This window comes from Sarcophilus harrisii, chromosome 2, assembly GCF_902635505.1.
Source record: "Sarcophilus harrisii chromosome 2, mSarHar1.11, whole genome shotgun sequence".
In the NCBI taxonomy this organism is placed as follows: Eukaryota; Metazoa; Chordata; class Mammalia; order Dasyuromorphia; family Dasyuridae; genus Sarcophilus; species Sarcophilus harrisii.
Window position 1 is genome coordinate 485,179,498 of NC_045427.1, and position 21,956 is coordinate 485,201,453.

General features: G+C 36.3%; 1 protein-coding gene across 2 annotated transcripts in view; it reads right to left on the reverse strand.

Annotated features, from left to right (window-relative positions):
• CCDC180 (coiled-coil domain containing 180) overlaps window positions 1–21,956 on the reverse strand; it is a 123,244-nt gene that overhangs the window by 73,257 nt on the left and 28,031 nt on the right. For both annotated transcript variants that reach the window (XM_031954908.1, XM_031954907.1), the window contains 5 exons: window positions 13,312–13,475; window positions 11,625–11,744; window positions 10,233–10,312; window positions 6,194–6,282; window positions 3,264–3,386 (listed from right to left, as the gene is read on the reverse strand). In XM_031954908.1, the coding sequence (XP_031810768.1) occupies window positions 3,264–3,386; window positions 6,194–6,282; window positions 10,233–10,312; window positions 11,625–11,744; window positions 13,312–13,475 (576 nt within the window). The remainder of the gene's footprint in view (window positions 1–3,263; window positions 3,387–6,193; window positions 6,283–10,232; window positions 10,313–11,624; window positions 11,745–13,311; window positions 13,476–21,956) is intronic.

The window sequence follows — 21,956 nt, forward strand, 5'->3', positions numbered from 1 at the left end:
TGAATCAATGACTTCTAAAATATCTTCTAGCACTAAATAAATGATTCTTTCTCTCACAACTTTCCAACTCTAGCTCAATCAATTCAGTGCTGCTATTCCTGAAAAGGATATCTCAATCAATTGTTCTAGTACCCCAATCAACATTCTCTCTGACTTTACTGTCTAAATCATTTCTCCTTGGTCACTCTTCCCTTAATTGTATTATCTCTTTTTATTAGAATGTAAATTTCTTGGGGCAGGTAGGAGGTGCAGTGGCTAGAGCATCAGCCCTGAAGTCAGGAGGACCTATGCTCAAATTTGGCCTCAGACACTTAACACTTCCCAGCTGTGTGACCCTGGGCAAGTTGCTTAACCCCTAATGCCTCAGAAAAAAAAAAAAGAGAATGTAAGTTTCTCAAGGGTAGGAACTGTCTTGCTTCTTTATATTTGTATCCCTAGTATTTACCACAGGAACACAGGAAGTTCTTTTTTTACTCATTCTTCTAAATTTATGTAATATTTTCTATAACACACATTTGGCATTCTCATTCTGTCAAGTCATTTCAATACTCTTAGTGCATATAAATCTTATAGTCCCCAAATACACTGAAAACAATTTGAGATCATGATTTAATTTTCAGTGTATTTTCTTCATGATCATAGTAACATTACAATGATCAGAATTTTTTTTAATAGCTTTTTATTTTCAAATTATATGCAAAGATAGTTTTCAACATTCACTCTTGCAAAACCTTGTGTTCCAATTTTTCTCCTTCCCTTTCCTCATTCCTCCCCTAGACAAAAAGTAATCTACTATATGTTAAACATGTAGAATTCTTCTATACATATTTCCACATTTATCATGCTACAAAAGAAAAGTCAGATCAAAAAGTAAAAAAGTGAGAAAACAAAAAGCAAACAACAGTAAAGTTGAAAATATTATGTTGCGATCTACATTCGGTCTCCATAGTTCTCTCTCTGGATGCAGATGGCTCTCTCCATCCCAAGTCTATTGGAATTGGCCTGAATCATCTCACTGTTGAAAAGAATGATCAGAAATTTTAAGATACTTTAGGGGACAGTTAAGTGGTGCAATGGATAAAAAAAATGCAAGGCCTGACCATCAAGGAAGACTCATCTTCCTGAGTTCAAATCAAGTCTCAGACACTTACTAGCTCTGTGTGACCTTGAGCAAGTCACTTAATCCTGTTTGTTTCAGTTTTCTCATCTGTAAATTGAGCTGGAGAAGAAAATGGAAAACTACTCCAGTATCTTTGTCAAGAAAACCCCAAATGGGGTCATAAAGAGTTGAAAATTACTAAACCATAACACCACCGCCTTATTCAAGAGGTGAGAAAGATTACCCAGAGAGGTTTCAGCCAAAGTCACATAATGAAATATCTGATAATATCTGGCATGTGAACTTAACTCCTTTGATCTAGTACATGTTCCATGGTATTTCACCCTGTACAGACGGCCAATAAATATTTTCTGTAAATTAATGAATGTGCTTATAAGACTCCCATTTCAGTTCTGGGAAATGATATTCCCAGAACAATAACCAAGGTTTAAAAATAAAGCATTTTTACTGAATTTACTGAAAGGCAGTAAATCTATCCCAAAGTGAAGGAACATAATAGCCACTGCTTTATACCCTTTAAGGAAGAAGGCTGGGTGGGGCCAGGTGGTCAGTGACATAGATCTCCTCCCCCTCCAATGAAGGAAAAACCTTCAAGAAAAACAAAATTTTTAAAAAGTATGCTTCAACTTGTATGCAGATCCAATCAGTTCTTATGAATAGCATCATTTCTCATCATTATCCTTCTAAGTAGTCTTGGGTCATTGTATTGCTGAGAATAGCAAAAGTCATCCCACAAATTTGCTATTACTTGCTATTACAGTAGAAAAGTTCTGTAACATCAGGCTGGGAGTCCAATGTGCAGTCCTGCTGCAGACCATGTCAGTGCAGCCCCTGCCCTGGCCCAAGCATCAGAAAAGCAGGACTTCTGAATCAGAGGCAGTACTGGTGACTTCCAAACTTCTCAGACTTGGAAGGTCAGCAGAAAAGGTTTCTGGAACCAGGGTGGGAGGCCAACACACAATACCAGTGTAGATACCAGCTCTGTCCTGGCGCCAGCCAAGTCCCAGCATCAGCACGACAGGACCTCTGAATCAGAGGTGATGCTGCTGGCTTCAGGACCTCTTGGTCTGGGAACACCAGGGAAGACTTGGAAGGCCAATGGAGAGCATCTGTGGCAATGAGGTGGGAGTTCATTTCTCAGTTCAAGCATAAGCTGCCAGCACAGTCCTGGCCCCAGGGGCAAAGCAGGAATCTGTTGCTTTAGCACACTAGATCTTACATCTATAGTGGGACAAGAATACTCCTAACAGTTCCAGGGCAAGAAAGAGTATTTGTGGTGAGGTCCTTGGAAGGATCTCTGGAAATAAATGCACAAAACCCCTGAAACTTGGGACAGTGTACCTCCCACCCTGGAAACAATACTACTTTACCAAAAAGTTTAAAAATAGGTTAGGAAAATAAGCAGACAACAAAAAAGGTTTCTGACCATAAAAAGTTATAATGGTGACAAGGAAGATCAAAACACATATTCAAAAGATGAAAACAAAGTCAAAGTTCCTACATCCAATGCCTCCAAAAAAAAAAAAAAAAAAAGAATTAAATTCAGGCCACAGAAGAGCTCAAAAGGAATTTTGAAAACTAAGAGAGACAGAGGAAAAATTAGGAAAAGAATTGAGAGTGGTGCAAAAGGAAGTACAAAAGGCTAATGAGGAAAAGAATGCCTTAAAAAGCAAAATTGATCAAATGGGAAAGAAGATACAAAAACTCACTGGGGAAAAGAATGCCTTAAAAATTAGAATGAAGCAAATGGAAGCTAATGGCTTTATAAGAAATCAAGATATAATAAAGTAAAACAAAAGATGAAAAAATAGAGGGAAAAAATGTAAAATATCTCATTGGAAAAACAACTGACCTGGAAAACAGAACCAGGAGAGATAATTTAAAAATTGTTCATCTGCCTGAAAGTTATGATTCAAAAAAGAGCCTGGATATCATCTTTCAAGAAATTATCAAGGAAAACTGTCCTGATATTCTAGAACCAAAGGGTAAAATAAAAATTGAAAGAATCCACCTATTACCTCCTGAAAGAGATCCCAAAATGAAAACTCCCAGGAATATTATAGCCAAATTCCAGAATTTCCGGGTCAAGGAGAAGTGAGACCACTTTTCCTAATTCATGGAAAAGAGCTTTTCAGAGACTTACACTCATCATTTCCAGTTCATTTTCCACCTGATTCTGGAGGTTTCCAATTATGTGGAGGAAGGAGTGATTCACGGAATATTCTATTTCTTCTAATGAGAAAACTTTCCACTTCAGTAGTTGGTTCTAAAGAAAAAGACCAAAGTTAAGTCAATGACATTGTAAGTATAACAAACATTTAATAAAACAGAATACCAACTACTTCTTCCTAAGAAAACTTAGAAGGATAAGTACATGGGATAAAAGGGAAATGTGTCTTCTACCCTTTGGATAATGTACCAAAATTATAAGAAACACTTTATTCTCTTTTCTTTCCTCCATGCTTTACATCTGTGCTTTTCTGGGAATACTGTTCATACATACCCAAGGACATGTTGTACACATATTCAGGGATGTGTTGGAGTCAGCTTGCCGACTGGTGACTTGGCAGTGGGAAGGAACATTTACACTTTGGAAATTGATACATATTAAAAAATCAGGACCTGATTTATTGTTTTGTTGATTACCTAAACTTGGGAAAGTTCTGGAGAAAATGTTAGTGTAAATTAAATGTAAAAGTGTGCTGTGCATATTTTTTCTTGGACAGTCAGTTGTTAAACATGTACCAATACACACCTACACATACATAAATTGGTGCATATTTATCAATTGGGATAAGATTTGGACCTCTAATTTCATTGGTACTAGGAATCCCAGATGAAGAAATTCCCTCTATTAATGTAGGTAGGCACATTTTTTTTGCAATTTATAATCATAGTATGTTAGCTGCAGCATTTAGAAATGACTTGTTCAAAATCAGAGGCAAAGACTCCAATCAAAAATAGATAGATAGTATAATAGTCAATGCATAAATGCCCTAGAACATTGGCCTAGAAGTAGACCCAAGTTCTAGTCTTCTTATGCCACAAACTAGCTGGTTATCCTTGGACAATTCCAATTTTCCTTCAGTTGACTAACTTTTTTATCTGTGAAATGAGGCGATCAGTGTGGCCTCTATTGTCCCCTCTAGCTCTGCCATATTTGTTCTAAAAAATATTGTTGCTCTCCAGCATTCCGTGATACCAGATTCTTGTATATATGACTAGCCTTGTATTTTGTTTAATCCTAGGTGACTACCATCATGGGAACCTCCATGTAAGATATACTCCAAATGTGGCATTAAAAAAAAAGTTCCAAGACACATAATTTCTGGGCAATTCACTCATTCTATTAATAAGGCCAGCATGTTAATAAAAACATGGCCATTTTGTTGGCTCTCTCTTAGATCAATGACTTCTCATGGTGGGCTCATATTTTATATGCCCTTGATCTAAGAGCTGGTATGCCTGAAGGTAGCAATCAACTCCAATTGGTTAATAATTAATAAAACAATGAATATTACAGTGAGAGATGGGGCTATATTTCAGCAAAGGTCTTGGGATATGTGACTTGGATCACCCAAATTTTGGTCAAGGAAACTAATCAATTTCCATATCATCTATCTGACAAGAGAGAGAATCAACATTTTCCCAGACCTGTCTGATCACAGTGAGCATGAATGCACCCATTAGCTTCAACTTAGGGTTATTTTACTATCTTTGATCAGATCTCAGTCATTCTGGCTGGCTAAGTGGTTTAGAAATATTTCTCACACTGTTTTGATTTCTAGATGCGGAAGTAGAAAAGGAGAAAAGCCTTGGTTTTAATAAAATAATTATTATTGTTATTAATATAAAGTTATTATTAATACAAAGTTATTAATATAAAGGAGAAATAATTTCTCACACAAATGAGGCAACTCCCTTTCCCAAAGCACGTAAAATGTACTCTGCCTCTCACTGTCTCAGAATATTTCCTGGGACACTGAGGGGTTAAGCGATTTAATATCATTTAGCCAACATGTATCACAGGTAAGAATTGCATCTAGGAATTAGTGATTCCAAGGCTGTCTGTTTATCCACGCCACCGCAAAAACTCCCACTGCACTCTTTTACAAATGGGAAAATTAAGGTCAAGAGAAGAGGAACTCCCACTGTGAAAGAATGACAAATTCAGCAATCCAACCTGTTTCCTACTAATTAAACATTTCTTCCAGGATAGCAATTGTCGCTGTTGGCATTTATTGTCAACTCCAAATTGTCCCATTGCCTAGAGTTGTACATTGTCCTTTTAACTCAACTGTTATTAAAATGAGAGGCAGCATAGCATTAATAGTCGGAGAACTGGCCTTAAGAAAGGAAGGTACTATCTCAATTAGAATGCCTGTGTAAATCTGGACAATTTTCTTAATCTCTCCATGTTCTAGGCAAATTGATGAGATGGTGTTTAACTGCACCTGTAAAGGGAATCTACTCACCTGGGAATTCCCTATCCTAATTTTATTCATATAGTAACATTATTTAAAAACAACAACTCACCACTTTGGTTGAGCCAACAGGAAACATCACTTGTTTTAACCTCTTTATGTCTTACAAGACTTTTATTCAAATTACCAAAAAAAAAAAAAAAAAGACAAACCCATGGGGCAGCTAGGTGGTACAGTGGCTAAAACACCAGCCCTGAAGTCAGGAGGACCCAAGTTCAAATCTGACCTTAGACACTTAACACTTCCTAGCTGTGTGACTTCGAACAAGTCCCTTAACAAATTGCCTTGGGGGAAAAAAAAGGAGACTCTTTAATTTTTCAAGTTGTCCCATGGTTATAGCCAGCTGCAATCATTCTGATGGTATTTAGCTTTTTGGGGTGGTCCAGATTTGGTTTAGTTAGCCTTCAGTGAATCTTTTATTTTACCAGGTATATGTTATGTTATATTACCCTTCTGAGTTGTTTTATCTTCATTTGATCACATCTTATCTTTCTTTATTTGCATTAATGTTGACAAATGTCACAATACCCTAAGAAGGCGGCTCCTTTAAGAATTCTCAAAAATGAGAAAGGCTCTCTGGAGTCACTACCTTGCACTGCTCCACGAAGTCCAGACACTGTCGCCAATTTTCTTCATTATGAAAGCGAATCCTCATCATGCCCTCCAAAATGCAGTAATCTTTATAAACAAAGGGGACGAAGATTCAAATCATTTTAACAGTCATAGGGCAATCATTTCAGTCATTTAGAAACCTCATTTGCTATTCTGGGTTATTAAGATTGTTATTCTGGAAAGACTTTCCAACCAAGTGAGCTGACAATTTTAATTAATTCTATATCATAGAGCTAGAAGAGTTCTCTAATGAACAATATATCAATTCTTTTGTCTTATAAGTGAATTAGGTTTGCATTGTCTCCACTACAGGTATGTGAGACATGGGAATGCCTTGACCAAAGCTGTTACATCCCAGGGTCATGAATTCTTTACAACTGATCCCTGCTTAGTTTTGGGACACTCCTGCTGCAATGTCATTTAACCAGTGCCTATTTAGAAAAGCTTGTTTAATTGAATCGAGTGAAACAAAGAAAGAGTATGTGGGAAATAAGGTTGAAAATATAGGGAGGGTTCCAATTGTGGAGGCTGAGGAGTATTTGGCAGGCAAGAGGGGACAACTGAACATTTTGGAGTGTGTGGGGATACAGGAAGAAAAAATAGGAAAGTAGGAACATGATCAGATCTGCCCACATTTTACTCTGATAAAATGTGCAAGACAGCAGGAGGACAGTTAGAATATCAGTGTTGAGACCCACATCTGCCACTTACTAGTTATATGAATTTGGGTCTATCGTTTCATCTCTCTGGAGATCAGCTTCATCTTACATCAAATGAATGGGATAGACTTAGTGACCTCTAAACTTGCTTACAATTCCAACAGAATAAGAAAAAAGTCAGGGAAACTATTTGGGAAACTACTGCTTTTGTCCAAGGGAAAAGTAATGAGGTGTGGGGGTAGAGTGTTTAGACTAAGCTGGAAGCAGCAAGGATGGAAAGAGGAGAGAAAGATGTGTGAGATATTAAAGAATAATTCAGTCCTTCAGGTTTCAGTGACTGAGTCCCTTAAGAACATCTCTCCAATGACTTCCACGACAACTTAACAGACACATAGGTCTCCTATAAGTCAGGACTTTCCCTGGAGCCTAATCTTACAGAGGTTATGTTCTATTGTCTTCCTTAAAGAACCACAGCACTTACATGCTATGATGAGGCTCAGGGGACTTCTTTAGCAGAGGCTCAGAGAAATTATATAGAGGAAATGGACAAATTGAATTTATATAAAGTGTGCTCAATAAATAATTCTTAAAAAAAATAAAAGGAATAAATTAGCTGATAATTAATATGGAATATAAACAGGAATATGCTAGAGTCAACTTAAATATTCAGTGTGAGCATTTATGCCTCCAAAGTTGGCAAACGCTATAAACTGGGCTTACTTTATTGCTTTATTGATATTTTAGATTTAAGAAAGTAATGGAGAAAATTTATATGGCAGATCATTTACCTTTTCTCCCCTGGAAAACTGGTTATTAAATACCTACCAATATATCTGTAAATGTAATTCAAGTTTTATCCCAGTGGAACTTGGACAAGTTACAGGGTTAGTTTAAGTAGAACATTGACTTTTGCAAATTATACTTTATTTTGTTCCTCAAAGGCTGTTAGGGAAAAATTTAACTACTATTCATTCAAATTATCTCTAAAGCATTTCCATAAATCCAAGCTGCAAAGAATCACAAGATCCTATTGGTTTTCCTTAATTCAATTCAACAAATATTTATCAAGTGCCTCTTATATATCAAGCATTGGTACAAAATTGTCATTCACCTCAAGGAGCTTATATTTTATATGTCTTATACATGCCTATTGATCTCTTCTATCTTTTCTTCTTTGATTTCCATTCCCATTGCTTGTCCCCACCTTAGTCTACTACATCCTCAGAGTCTCATATTAGAACTACTGTTAGCAGTTCTCTACCAGCTCCTCCTGATTCCAGTCTCTTTTTACTACAAACTGTCCTGTACACCAGTGCCTGTTTTATGTTTCTTTCACCATATTTTAACCCTGCCTCTCTCCAGCTCCAAGGCCTTTTGCATCCACAACATAAATGCTATTTCCTGGTTTTTAAGAGTAATACTTAAGACTAAAGTTTTGGACTCACTCTATCCATTAATATTTTTTGCTGTTGTTGTGGAAAACTTTACTGCACCTGGCCAAAAGCTAGAAGATTAGTGTTTGAGAACCAGCTCTGCCTCCTATTAGCTATATGAATTTGGGGCATATTATTTTCTTTCTCTGGAGGTCAGCTTCATTTTATGTCAAATGAAGGAGGTGGACTCAGTGATCTCTCAACTTGCTTACATAAAAGGCCAAATCTCCTTCCATGAATTTGCCATAACCAATCATTGGCTTTCCTTGGAATGTTCCATCAAGCCAAATCATACACATTCTTTCAGATCCAGTTTGAGTCTCACCTCCTGTGTGACACCTTTGTTGATTATTTTACCCTTCACTGATCTGTGTATTTCTCTGTCTCTAGGTTTATTGATGCTTTTTGTTTTTACATTGTAGTCATTTCCAGATTTGAACTGCTTTCTTTCTCCCCATCTCAAAGTTTTTTTCTTACAATAGAAAAACAATTAAGGAAAATCAATAGATAAATCAATTATATGGAATGTTCTATACCCATAGTCTCCTGTCTCTGTAAGAGAAGGAAGGAGATATCTTTTTCAGTTTGACTCTCCCAAACTTTCATAGTATTTGTAGCCTATGCCACAGGGAGAAGTAGAATGGCATGTTGTTATGGTTAGATAGAATGTCAGCTGGAACTGAGGGCAGTAGAAGACTTGTAGGTGGTGTGTGACTCTCCTTGTGGGGGAAGTGAAGTAGTAGGTCCTATGATTTAAGGATATTGAAAAAGTAGGATAGGGAATTTGAGAGGTCATCAATGTGAATGTGTAAGAGCAAAAATGGAGGAGAGGAAGATGGTAAGTCAGTTTGTCCACTATTTGAAAAAGGAGGCAGGTGATCTGAGGGAAAGGAGAGGAGGAGGTGGTCAATGTTTTGCAGCCACAGTAATTTGGATTATATGGAAATTGAGAATCTGGAAGTAGCAGAGGAAAGCAAGAAGTTTTCTGATTTCCCGTTTGGGGTCAGTATATCGGAAAGTAGAGCCAATGGTGGAGAGAATAGCTGGAAATGTAGTGTTGTCAGAGGAGCCAGGACTTGAGAGCTAGTAGATAGTAGATAGTGTTAGAGAAAAGATCCAAAACAGAGGATGGTTTGTTCATTATGAAACAGGAATTCCAAATAGCATAAGGAAAACTGTAGGCAGGATTCAAGTTGGACATGCGGGAAAGAAGAAGGTCAGGCTAAGGAGGATGAAGATGAAAGAGAGGCTAGGGAACTGGATCTCAAAAGCTGGCTATTGATTATAGAGAACAGGGAGAAACACATAAGACACTTTAGAAATAATGGTGATTGGAAGACAAATAATAAAGCTCCCAATCTAAAAACAATGTTGGAGAGGTTACTGCAGTTTGTTTGGATCATGGTGGCTTCTACTCTGCTGCTGCAGCTGTTGTTTCTCTAGGGTAGTTGGTATTTATTAATAATGCCTGAGATTTTATGTGACTTTATAATTTACAAAGTGCTTTCACAGGCAACACACACACACACACAGATCTCATTAACCCTCATGATGACCTTGTGCAGAGCAAGTAATTCTATCATTTCCATTGAATGAATAAGGACATGAAGGTTCAGAAAGGTTAACATAGCAAAGTCAACAATCTTTTCATTTTATGAAAGAGAAGCCTGAAGATTTTAAATATCTTGCAAAAGATGATACAACTAATAATTCAAAGAGCAGGGACTTGTAGACTCCCAGATTGAAACTCAGAAGAGACTTCAGAGGGAGCTGTCCCCTCAGTTTGCAAGGGCACAAGATAGTAAGTGGAATACCACTTCCAAGTCCAAGACCTTTCCACTAAATCATCCTGTCTCTCTATTCATATTGAATAGAGTCATCAAGGAAAAAATCTCAGTCTTAACTCCTCAGTATTGCCACTTACCTAAGTCTTTATTCAAAGACTGAAGAGAATCATACCATTGATCCAAGTTATCTTTTGCATAGGCTGGAGGCAAAATATCACTGAAAAAAAAAAACAAACAAGCTTCTAAGAGTCATAAACTTTCACAACAACTTTCACTTATTCTTAACGGAATCAAATAGCATCCCAATAAAATGGATTGCACTAAGTGCTTTGGATGAAGTTCAACTAGTGGTAGACCATGAAGTCTTGGATTCGGTACAAGATACTCAAGTGCTTCTGCATTGCCTTAGTGCCCTAGGAAGTAGCATATAATGAGGTCCAGAGAACTGGAAGTGGTGGATTTTCCTCATCTCCTCTCCCAGTCAGTCAGCTGCTCTGGTACAAATGGCACCAACTGTTTCAGTCTATTATGCCAGAAGTTTTTTTTTTTTTTTTTTTAAGAAGGCATTATTGAAGTCTAGTAGACAGAACTATTGACCAAGGATAGAATGCTGGGCCTGGAATTAGGAAGATCTGAGTTCAAAATCAGCCTCAGAGGTTTAAGTGATCCAGGAAAAATCATTTCAAATCTATTTCAATTTCCTCAGCTGTAAAGAAGTTAATAATAACACCAGGGCTATTTCCAAAATCAAATGAGATAACATTTGCAAGGTATATAGCACAGTGCCTGGCACATAGTAGGTACTCAATAAATGTTTTCTTCCTTTCACCCTTATTTTCCCTGTATAGTATGATTTCAAGGGACCTGAACCCCACCTCCCAATATTTCCTTCCCCCAAATTCAAAAATCTGAAATTATAGAATCTGAAGTATAGAAATATGAAACTGCAGATTTCATTGAACCTACCCAATCAACCCTGGTAAATAGTTCTGTCTTTTGGAACAAAATAATGATGATTTCCTTTTCTCCCTCCCTCTCTTTCTCTACCTTTTCCTCTTCCTCGTCCTCCTCCTCTTCTCTGCTACTACTTCTTCTTTGTTCTTTCCTCCTCCTTTTTTCTTTTTCTCCTCCTCCTCCTCCTTCTCTTTTTTCTTCCTCTTCCTTCTCCCTTTTCTTCTTCTCTCTCCTTTTCTTTCTTCTATCTCCTCCTCCCCCACATCATCACTGACCAAAATAGCCAGTGCATTTGTACTAGAGCACCAGCCTGATTGGGAGAGAAGGGTGAATTACACCAACCACTTCCAATTTCCTGGTCTCATTGCACACTACTTGTTTGAAAACTAGCTTGTAAATATAAAGAAAAAATTTTGAACTTGAAAACAGCTTCTAGAATTCTTTATGTTCATCCTGTCATCTTTTCCTTCTGCTTCCCCACCCCAGAATTAGCTGTTTCTCTTCACTAATTATTGATTGATTCAAATGGTTTCACTGCATTTTTTAGAGGTAATTTTGCTCACCACTCTTCATACCTAATTGAGTTAAGAACTCTAATTCTCTTCTGGTTTAAGTTTTCCAGATCCTTTATCATGTGATCCATTTCTACCTTTACAGACAGAGGATGATGGATATTCTCACTATCCATGAATTCCCTAAAGGACACAAAAATATTTGGGGAGGAGAAAGAGGGAATCACAGTTAATAAAACAAAGTAATTTTTAAATACAATCCCCAAAAAATATTTTTAAAAATTCAATGATCACTTTATCCAAATTCTCAAATTAGCAAAAAGGTGGCTTTGGCCAAAAGGAATTTCTAATTTGAGCATAAAATAAATGTCTAAGGACTTTAATTTCACCTATGTTTTAATAGACAGACTATCTTCAATATGATTTTTTTTATTTTAAAAATAACTACATATTCAGATGAAAAAGAATATAATGTACCTGATATCTACCTCCAGACAGGTGATGAAGTCAGAATGAAGTTTTCTCTTTTTTTGACATGGCTAATGTGAGAATGTGTTTTGCTTTATTATACATATTTATAACAAGTTTTGTTTCTTCTTGCTTTCTCAATGAGAAGAAGAAATGGAAGTGAGAGGGAGGGAATTTGGAACTGAAAATAAAAGTGAATTTTTTTTAAAAGAATGTAACATACATCTCCTCTCCTCCCAACCAATCCCCACTAAAAAGGAAGTTTTTATTATGCTTTAGAAATTCTGGTGTACTATATCATATTATCTGTTGTCTTGGGGACAGGGAAGGTAAAGAAAGAAGAAAAGATTTGGAATTTGAGATCTTATGGAAATAAATTTTGAAAACTATCTTTGCGGGACCTGTATGTGCATGAATGTTTGTGGCAGGCCTCTTTGTAGTGACCAGAAACTGGAAACCAAGTGGATACTCATCAATTGGAGAATGGCTGAATAAACTGTGGCATATGAATGTTATGGAATATTATTGTTCTGTAAAAAATGACCAGCAGGATGATTTCAGAAAGGCCTGGAGAGACTTACATAACTAATGCTAAGTGAAATGAGCAGGACCAGGAGATCATCATATACTTCAACAATAATACTATATGATCATCAATTCTGATGGACGTGGCCCTCTTCAACAATGAGATGAACCAAATCAGTTCCAATAGAGAGTAATTAATTGAACCAGCTACACCCAGGGAGAGAACTCTGGGAGATGACTATGAACCACTACATAGAATTCCTACTCCCCTCTACCCTTGTTCGCCTGTATTATTGATTTCCTTCACAAGCTAATAATGGTACAGTATTCCAAAGTCTGATTCTTTTTGAACAGCAAAATAACTGTTTAGACATGTATACTAATATTGTATTTAATTTATACTTTAAGATATTTAACATGTATCGGTCAATCTGCCATCAGGGGGAGGGGATGGGGGGAAGGAGGAGAAAAATTGGAACAAAAGATTTGGCAATTGTCAATGCTGTAAAATTACCCATGCATATAACTTGTAAATAAAAAGCTAAAAAAAGAAAAAAGAAAAAAAAAGAAAATTATCTTTGCATGTAGTTGGAAAAATAAAACAGTATTGAGGAAAAAAAAAAGAAATCCTGGCTAAGATCATTTATTCTTTTTTGTAAATGATAACCTCGCCTCATAACCAAAAGCACAGAGAGCTTTTATTACTGTGCAGATGCTATCCAAGGTTCTTGAATTTGCAGTTAATAAGGTTTCAAACCTGAAATTCCGAATCATTAATTCCTTCTTCATGTTCTTCCATATTTTCATCAGATCTTGCCATCTGTGGTGGTTACTGATTTCCTGCTTTAGGTTGGCCTCCAGCAGATTAATCAACAGTTTAGCAATGGCTCTTTGATTTCCCAGAAGGGCTTGGTTTATGATCTGTAGAAGTGAGATGGGCAATGATAATCTTGGGCACAAAACTCTCCCTCTCTCAACTCCCAGAATAAGGTACCAGAAGTTTTGATTTGGATTAATCTTAATACTGCATTGCACTTCTACTCTCTCTCATCTTACAGAGAAGGAAACTAGGGTACTATATTCCAACCCTTTCATTTTTCTGAGGCAAAGAGAGCACATGTGACTTGCCTAAGGTCACACAGGGAGGAAGGGACTAAGGTGGGATTTAAATTGAGGTCATCCTCGATCTAAATCTTTCCATCATATCATGTTACCTCTTAAGAGTTCTCTGGGTCTCTTGTTGTTTTGCAACATTTTACATAGACTTGCATATTTATTGTCAAAATTAATATAATTATTTTATTTAGAAATTTTTGTGAAGGGGGGGTGTCTTGTTCTTTGTAGACTGTGGAACTTAAGTATGAGGTCTTGTACAAAGTAGGGGAGAAGGGAGGGAGGAAAGTAAAGAGGGAAGAAGGATGGAAAGAAGGAAAAAAGGAAGAATGGGAAGAAGAAAGAAAGAAAAGAAAAAAGGAAGGAAGGAAGAAAGAAGGAAGGCTTACATTTATAGAAGACTTTAAGATTGTTATATGCTTTGCATACATTTCATCCTCACAAGATCACTATGAGGTAAGTACAACAATTATTATCCCCATTTTTATTATCCACACTTTATTATTCCCATTTTATAGATGATCAAGTTGAACTTCAGTATTTTTATCACAACCACAATCAGTATCAGAAGTGGGATGTGAGCCCAGGTTTCCCCAGACTCCATATCCAGAGTGCTTTTTATTACATCATGCTGTAGAAGAAAGGAAGGAAAAAACAAGAAAGAGAGCTCTTTTTATTAAAAAAAAAAAAAAAAAAAAAATACAACCTTTTACCCCTATATAAGAGGGCTGCAGATAGTGGGGGAACTCTGGGATAGATATACTTGAAGCAAGGGATATTTACAGCAGGGTGCTTATAGTCAGCCCCTACTCAATGTGATTGATGAGATAATGGTTCTCTAGTTGGCACATACTTAGTGTGCTGTAATGATATGATCATACTGAGGTATTGAAGGGCTGAGAGGACTGGAAATGACAGAGACTCCATTTCTGACCATCGTGGTGGCTCTCCTGCCTCCATCTCTTCCACTAAGATCAAGGCTGGTCCCGAGATCCTCCACAGAGCTAGTCTGGACACTATATTTTGGCACCTGAACAGGGATCTCCAGAAAGACACTACACCCCTACATAAATTAAATTAACAAATTTCTTTTGCCAAAGATAACAGTAAAAGGAATTATCATGATTAATAGAACTGATATTAAAGAAAAACAAGATAAGTTTCTATTTGCACACACACACACCTCTCTCTCTCTCTCTCTCTCTCTCTCTCTCTCTCTCTCTCTCTCTCTCTCTGTATATATATAAAAAACACTGGCTTAAAAACCAAATTATGTGGGACTTTCTCCTCATTGATGGAGCTCAATACCTTGAGTCCACATGAAGGATAGAGCTGGTGAGAGTGGGAGAAGACAAAGATTCTGGATTTTTTTAGCTTCTAGCACTGAGAGAGAAGATAAATGAATTCAATCTCTCTTCAAGTTGCTGAAGGGAGAGACAGACTTTGGGAAGAAGTCAACATGAGAGAAACTGGTAGTCTCTGTCATGGCCTTATTCCTATTAGAGACTTCAAGGTATAAGCCTCTTGAGTGAAATGTGAGACTGTCTTGGTTGAGTTGAGTTATTTTGCACCCTATAGGATTACTCATTTATTCAGTATATTGTCTGGGATATATGTATACTATCTCTTAATTTCTGATTTACTACCAACTTGGGCAAATGGATTTCTTTGCTATCTACTATTCATTATAGAACTGACATCTAGAAGAAAAAAGGTCAAGCCTTATTTACATAGTTTGGAATACTCCTTTTCTGGTAATAAATAGAAATAGGGAGTTTATCTTGAACCTGAAAATTACATCCCCAAGATTAATAATATTTAAGGGAACAGAGAGATATAATTCTGGCCCACGACTCTCCCTCTCTGAGGAGAGCAGAGTGATCAGTTTCTGGACAATTTCCCTCCTGGCAGTAATCAAAGTTTCCCTGGAAGTTGTGGAGAGAAGATACTGATGATGTTTATTCTGCCTTTCTGAAAGCCACCTCTAGACTAGGGCTTTTTAAACTTTTTCCACTCGTGAGCCCTTTTCATCTGAGAAATAATTACATGACCCAAGGTTTATAGATATTTAAAATAGTCAGATTTATAAATATTTAAAATAGGTATACAAATTAAATATTTGCTGATAATAAATCTTAATTTTGCAATCCTCATTATTATGTGATTTCATATGAGGTCATGAGGGTTTTTAATTTTAAGAAGCTTTGTTCTAGAGACACTTATATGGATATATAAGTTGTATATATATATATATATATATATATATATATACAACCTACAGGGGATGGGCAAAAACAACAGTACTACACACACACACACACACACACGCCCACATACATTTCACATGTGCATATATTTTATGCATATATTTCTATATTATATATATAATTACATGTGTGTGTATATTGTAGTCACTTTTTACTTCTCTAAAGGATGTGACTAGTTAGAATGCAGCTAAGACTATTAAAAAGCAGCAAAATTGTCCTTTAAAAAGTCAAAGCAGAAAGACAAACATTTTGTTCCAAGTGAAGCTCTTCAAGCTCTCATTTGAAGCCTATTTGCTTTTATTTTTACACACAATTTTAATAGACTTAGTGGTCATACTTCCTAGTTTACCACAGATTAAAAGCACCAAGTTATAAAAATGTAGGAAAAGGTGCTGGAAGCAAGCACAATTAACTCAATTTCATTCGACTGAACAAACATATTAAGTACCATCTATATACAAGGAAGTACTTCAGCAAGTACTGGAGATACTACTAACATAAAAATGATATGGTCCCTCTCTTTAGCCCCTATATTGGCAGCAGCAAGAGGTAAAAGCTGATACAGTATGTTAGGAGATAGAAAAAGTTATCAAAATCAAACACAAGAACAACAACAAAAAAACCACAGTTCAATAAGGGGCCAATAAGCATAGGGATACCCAAACAACTAACTCTATAAATCTCAGTAGTTCCCTGCAGTATAGAATGAGTGTTTGTTGCTGTGAATGTTGCTGTGAAAGGATGAAATTGTCTTGAACAAACTCTTGAGAGAATATGAGAGTAAGTTGTAGTGGCTAGAGAGCCAGCCTCAGAGTCAACAAGAGACTGAATAGAGTTTCAGTCATTTAGAACTCCCAAGAAACTCTGTAACTCTAAGTTGAGCTGATCTGCACTGGTAGAAGGAATTTCTTCACCAGGATCTCACTATACTAAGGGAAACATAGGCCTGAACAGTAACAACAACAACAACAATACGCTAAGACAAAAGGAGTGTATAATTCATTGCTGGAATTGTGAATTGATCTAGCCATTCTGGAGAACAATTTGGAACTATGCCCAAAGAGCTATCAATCTGTGCATACTTTTTGGTCCAATAGTCTCACAATTGGATCTGTATCCTGAAGAGATCAAAAAAAAAAGGGAAAGGAGCCATGCGTACAAAAATGTTGTAGCAGCCTTTTTTTGCATAGAGGATTTAGAAATTGAATGGATGTCCATCAGTTGGGGAATGGCTGAATAAGTTATAGTATATGAGGAATATTATTGTTCTATAAGAAATCAAGAGCAGTCTGATTTCAGAAAAGACCGATAAAGACTTACAGTCTTATGCTGAATGAAGTGAGCAGAACCTGGAGAACATTGTACATAGTAACAGCAAGATTATGTGATAATCAACTATGATAGATTTACTTCTTCTCAGGAATGCAGTGATCCAAGACAATTCCAACAGACTTGGGATGGAAAATACTATCTGCATCCAGAGAGAGAACTGTGGAGTCTGAATGTATATCAAAGCACTTTTTTCACTTTTTTTGTCTGTTTTTCCTTTCTCATGGTTTTTCCCTTGTTCTGACTTTTCTTTCACAATATGACTAAATGTTTTTTAAATGATTGTACATATATAACTTATATCAGATTTCTTGCTGCTTGGAAAGGGAAAAGGTAAGGGAAAAAAGAAGAAAAAAGTTTGAAACTCAAAATTTTACAAAAATGAATATTGAAACAAGATTATATGATGATCAACTCTAATGGACTTAGTTCTTTTCATCAATGATATAATTCAGGCCAGTTCCAATAGACTTGTGATAGAGAGAGCCATCTACATCCAGAAAGAAGACCATGGAAGTTCTGGGAGTAGAGACAAGATGGTGGAGTAAAATCAGAAAGCTGCTCGAGTTCTTGCAGTTTCCCTCAAAAACCACATGAAATCAAGCTTCTGAACACTCTGATGGAATGAAACCAATCACCAGCTCAAGATGCACTGAAAAAAACTTTAATAAAGGAGAGTCACACTGGAGTTTTTGAAAAGGGTGTTCAGCCCAGGTCAGACAGACTCTGGGAAAGTTGGTGAGAGGTTCCAATCACAGTGAATTAGCAACTAAGACTCTCAGTCCTGGTTCAGGAGAGGAGCAAATCCAGGAGGGCAGCTTCCAGTCCTCATAAGGCAAACTGTGGGAAACCAGGTTGTTTCCTGAACAGAACAGGCAAAACTACCCTCTCCAAACACAAGGGGCCCCTGTGCTCAAATCCAGACCTCAGTGTTGCATAGGAAGATTGGAACAGTGCCAACTTTACCCCAGGAGCAGAGCTCCACTTTATAAGTTTAAAAAAAAAAAAAGGGGGGGGGGACAGGGGGGAAATATCAAAAGAAAAGGAAAGAAAATGATCAAGACAGAAAGAACTTTGACTATAGAAAACTATTATGGTGATTGGGCGGACCAAAACACAAACTCAAGCAAGGACAGAAAGTCCACAGAAGAAATCTCAAAGAGTGAGATAAATTGGTCTCAAGCCCAAAGAGACTTCTTGGAAATGCTTGTAAAAGACTTCAAAAGGTAAATAAGAGGGATAGAAGAAAAAATGGGGGGGGGGGGAATGAGAGGTATGCAAGAGAGCGTCAATAGTTGGGAAAAAGAAGGAAAAAAATTGCCTGAAGAAAACAACTACAGAAACAGTAGAATAAACCAAATAGAAAAAGAGATACAAAAGATAACTGAAGAAAATTGTACATTAAAAACTAGAACAGGGCTAATGGAAGCTAATGATTTTATGAGACAGCAAGAATCAGTCAAACAAACTAAAAAGAAAGAAAATGTGTAATTCTTCATTGTTTTGCCAATGAAGACCTGCAAAATAGATCCAGAAGAGACAATTTAAAAATGATTGGCCTACCTGAAGGCTATGACCAAAATAAGAGCCTATATAGTATTCTACAAGAGATCATTCAGGAAAACTGCCCCAATATTCTAGAAACAGAAGGGAAATACTGATTGAAAGAATCCACTGAAAACTGGAAAAACATTTTCACAGTCAAAGGTTCTGATAAAGCCCTCATTTCCAAAATATATAGAGAATTGACTCTAATTTTTAAGAAATCAAGCCATTCTCCAATTCATAAATGGTCAAAGGATATGAACAGACAATTCTCAGATGAAGAAATTGAAACTATTTCTAGCCATATGAAAAGATGCTCCAAGTCATTATTAATCAGAGAAATGGAAATTAAGACAACTCTGAGATACCACTACACATCTGTCAGATTGGCTAGAATGACAGGGAAAGATAATGCAGAATGCTGGAAGGGATGTGGGAAAACTGGGACACTGATACATTGTTGGTGGAATTGTGAATATATCCAGCCATTCTGGAGAGCTATTTGGAACTATGCTCAAAAAGTTATCAAATTGTGCACACCCTTTGACTAGGAGTGCTACTACTGGGCTTATATCCCAAAGAGATACTAAAAAGAAGAGAACGGGACCTGTATGTGCCAAAGTGTTTGTGGCAGCCCTCTTTGTAGTGGCCAGAAACTGGAAACTGACTGGATACCCATCAATTGGAGAATGGCTGAATAGTGGTATATGAATATTATGGAATATTATTTTTCAGTAAGAAATGACCAACAGGATGATTTCAGAAAGGCCTGGAAAAACTTACACGAACTGATGCTGAGTGAAATGAGTAGGACCAGGAGATCATTATATACTTCAACAACAATACTATATGATGATCAATTCTGATGGACGTGGCCATCTTCAACAATGAATGAACCAAATCAGTTCCAATAGAGCAGTAATGAATTGAACCAGCTTCACCCAGCGAAAGAACTCTGAGAGATGAGTATGAACCACTACATAGAATTCCCAATTCCTCTATTTTTGTCTGCCTGCATTTTTTATTTCCTTCAGAGGTTAATTGTACACTATTTCAAAGTCCAATTCTTTTTGTACAGCAAAATAACTATGGATATGTATACATATATTGTATTAACTTATACTTTAACAAATTTAACATATATTGGTCAACCTGCCATCTGGGGAAGGGGGTGGGGGAAGGAGAGGAAAAATTGGAACAAAAGGATTTGCTATTGTCAATGCTGAAAAATTACTCATGTATATATCTTGTAAATAAAAAGCTATAATAAAAAAAAGGTTAAAAAAAAAAGAATCTATTGATCCCCTTTGGACAGTAATCCCACAAGGAAAACCCCAAGGAACATTGTTGTGAAACTCCAAAACTATAATCTCAAGGTAAAAATACTTCAAGTTGCCAAACAAAAACAATTCAAATATCAAGGAGCAACTGTCGTGATTACTCAGGATCTGGCAGCTTCTACAATAAAAGATTGGAGGGCCTGGAATAACATATACAACCAAGAATTAACAATTCATTGAGATTCAGCATCATTTTTCAGGGGAGGAGATGAAACTTCAATGAAATAAGAAACTTTCAATCATTTCTATTGAAAAAAACAGAACTAAACAGAAAATTTAATCTATAAACTCAGGATTCAAGAAAACCACAGAAAGTTAAGCTGGGGGGAAATATATATTATATATGTATATGTGTATATATATATATATATATATATATATATATATATATAATTACAAATATAATATATATTTTTAAAGATTAAACTATTTACATCCCCAGATGGGAAAACAAGATCTGTAATCCTTGAAAACTTTATCTGTCACTGGAGCAGATAAAGGATGGAATCACATAGACTGAAGGTGAGAATAGACTTTAATGTGATGACATCAAAGAGAAAGACATTAAGGGATGGAAAATGATCTGTACTGGACAAAGAGGAAAGGAGAAGTACAATGGAACAATTAGTTAACACAAAGAGGCTCAAAAGACCAATTATAAATAGAGGGGGGAAAAGGAAAAGGGATGAACATTGTCTGAAGCTAGATCTCAACAGTTTTGGCTCTAAGAGGGAATAACTTAATTGTTCATTTGGGTATAGAAATTTATCTAATGCTATAAAGAAGTAGGAAGAGAAAGAGGAAAAGAAAAGGGAGAGACAGGATAAAAGTAAAGGCAGAAATACCAGGGGAAAAGGTAAGAGAAGGGGGGAAGGGTTGATAGAAGATAAGGTAGTAGGTGGAGTGGGTTAAAAAAAAAAAAAAACACAGGACAAAGGACAGTGTGGAAAGAGAGAACAAAAATACATACAGGGGAGAAAATAGAATGGAGGTAAATACAGAGCTGGTAATGATAATTGTTAATGTGAATGGGATGAACTCTCCCATAAAACAGAAGTAAATAGAGTGGATTAAAAAACAGAAACCTAAAATATATTGTTTACAAGAGGACTATGGGAACTGAATGTGCATAAGAACATAATATTTTCACCTTTTTTGTTGTTTTTTCTTTCTCCCTTTTTCCTCTTTTTATCTGAGTTTTCTTTTTCATCAAGATCAATGTGGAAATATATTTAGAAGAACTGCACATGTTTAACTTATATTGAATAACTTGCTGTTTAAAGGAGGAAGAAAAACTTGGAATACAAGATTTTGCAAAGGTGAATGTTGAAAACTATCTTTGCATCTAACTGGAAAAATAAAATACCATTAGAATTTTTTAAAAAGTGAAAAAGACGCCAAGTGTATTACAAATGTGTATGTGTGTGTATAAAATTTAGAAAAATTTCCATCCAAAATAGTTTGAATAATGTGTTAGCCTCTAGAGTAGAAGTGGGTTAGGTGGTGATACTATAGATAGAGCACTAGGACTGTAGACAGAAAGCTCTGAGTTCAAATCTAGCCTCAGACTCTTACTAGCTGTGACACCCTGGGAAAGTCACTGAATTAATTTGCCTCAGTTTTTTCATCTGTTAAATGGGTATAATAATAGCAGCTCCCAGGGTGTTGTGAGGATTTTATTTATTTATTTATTTGTTATAGCTTTTTATTTACAAGATATATGCATGGGTAATTTTTCAGCACTGATAATTGCAAAACCTTGTGTTCCAATTTTTCCCTCCTCCCCCCCCCCCCATGGCAGGTTGACC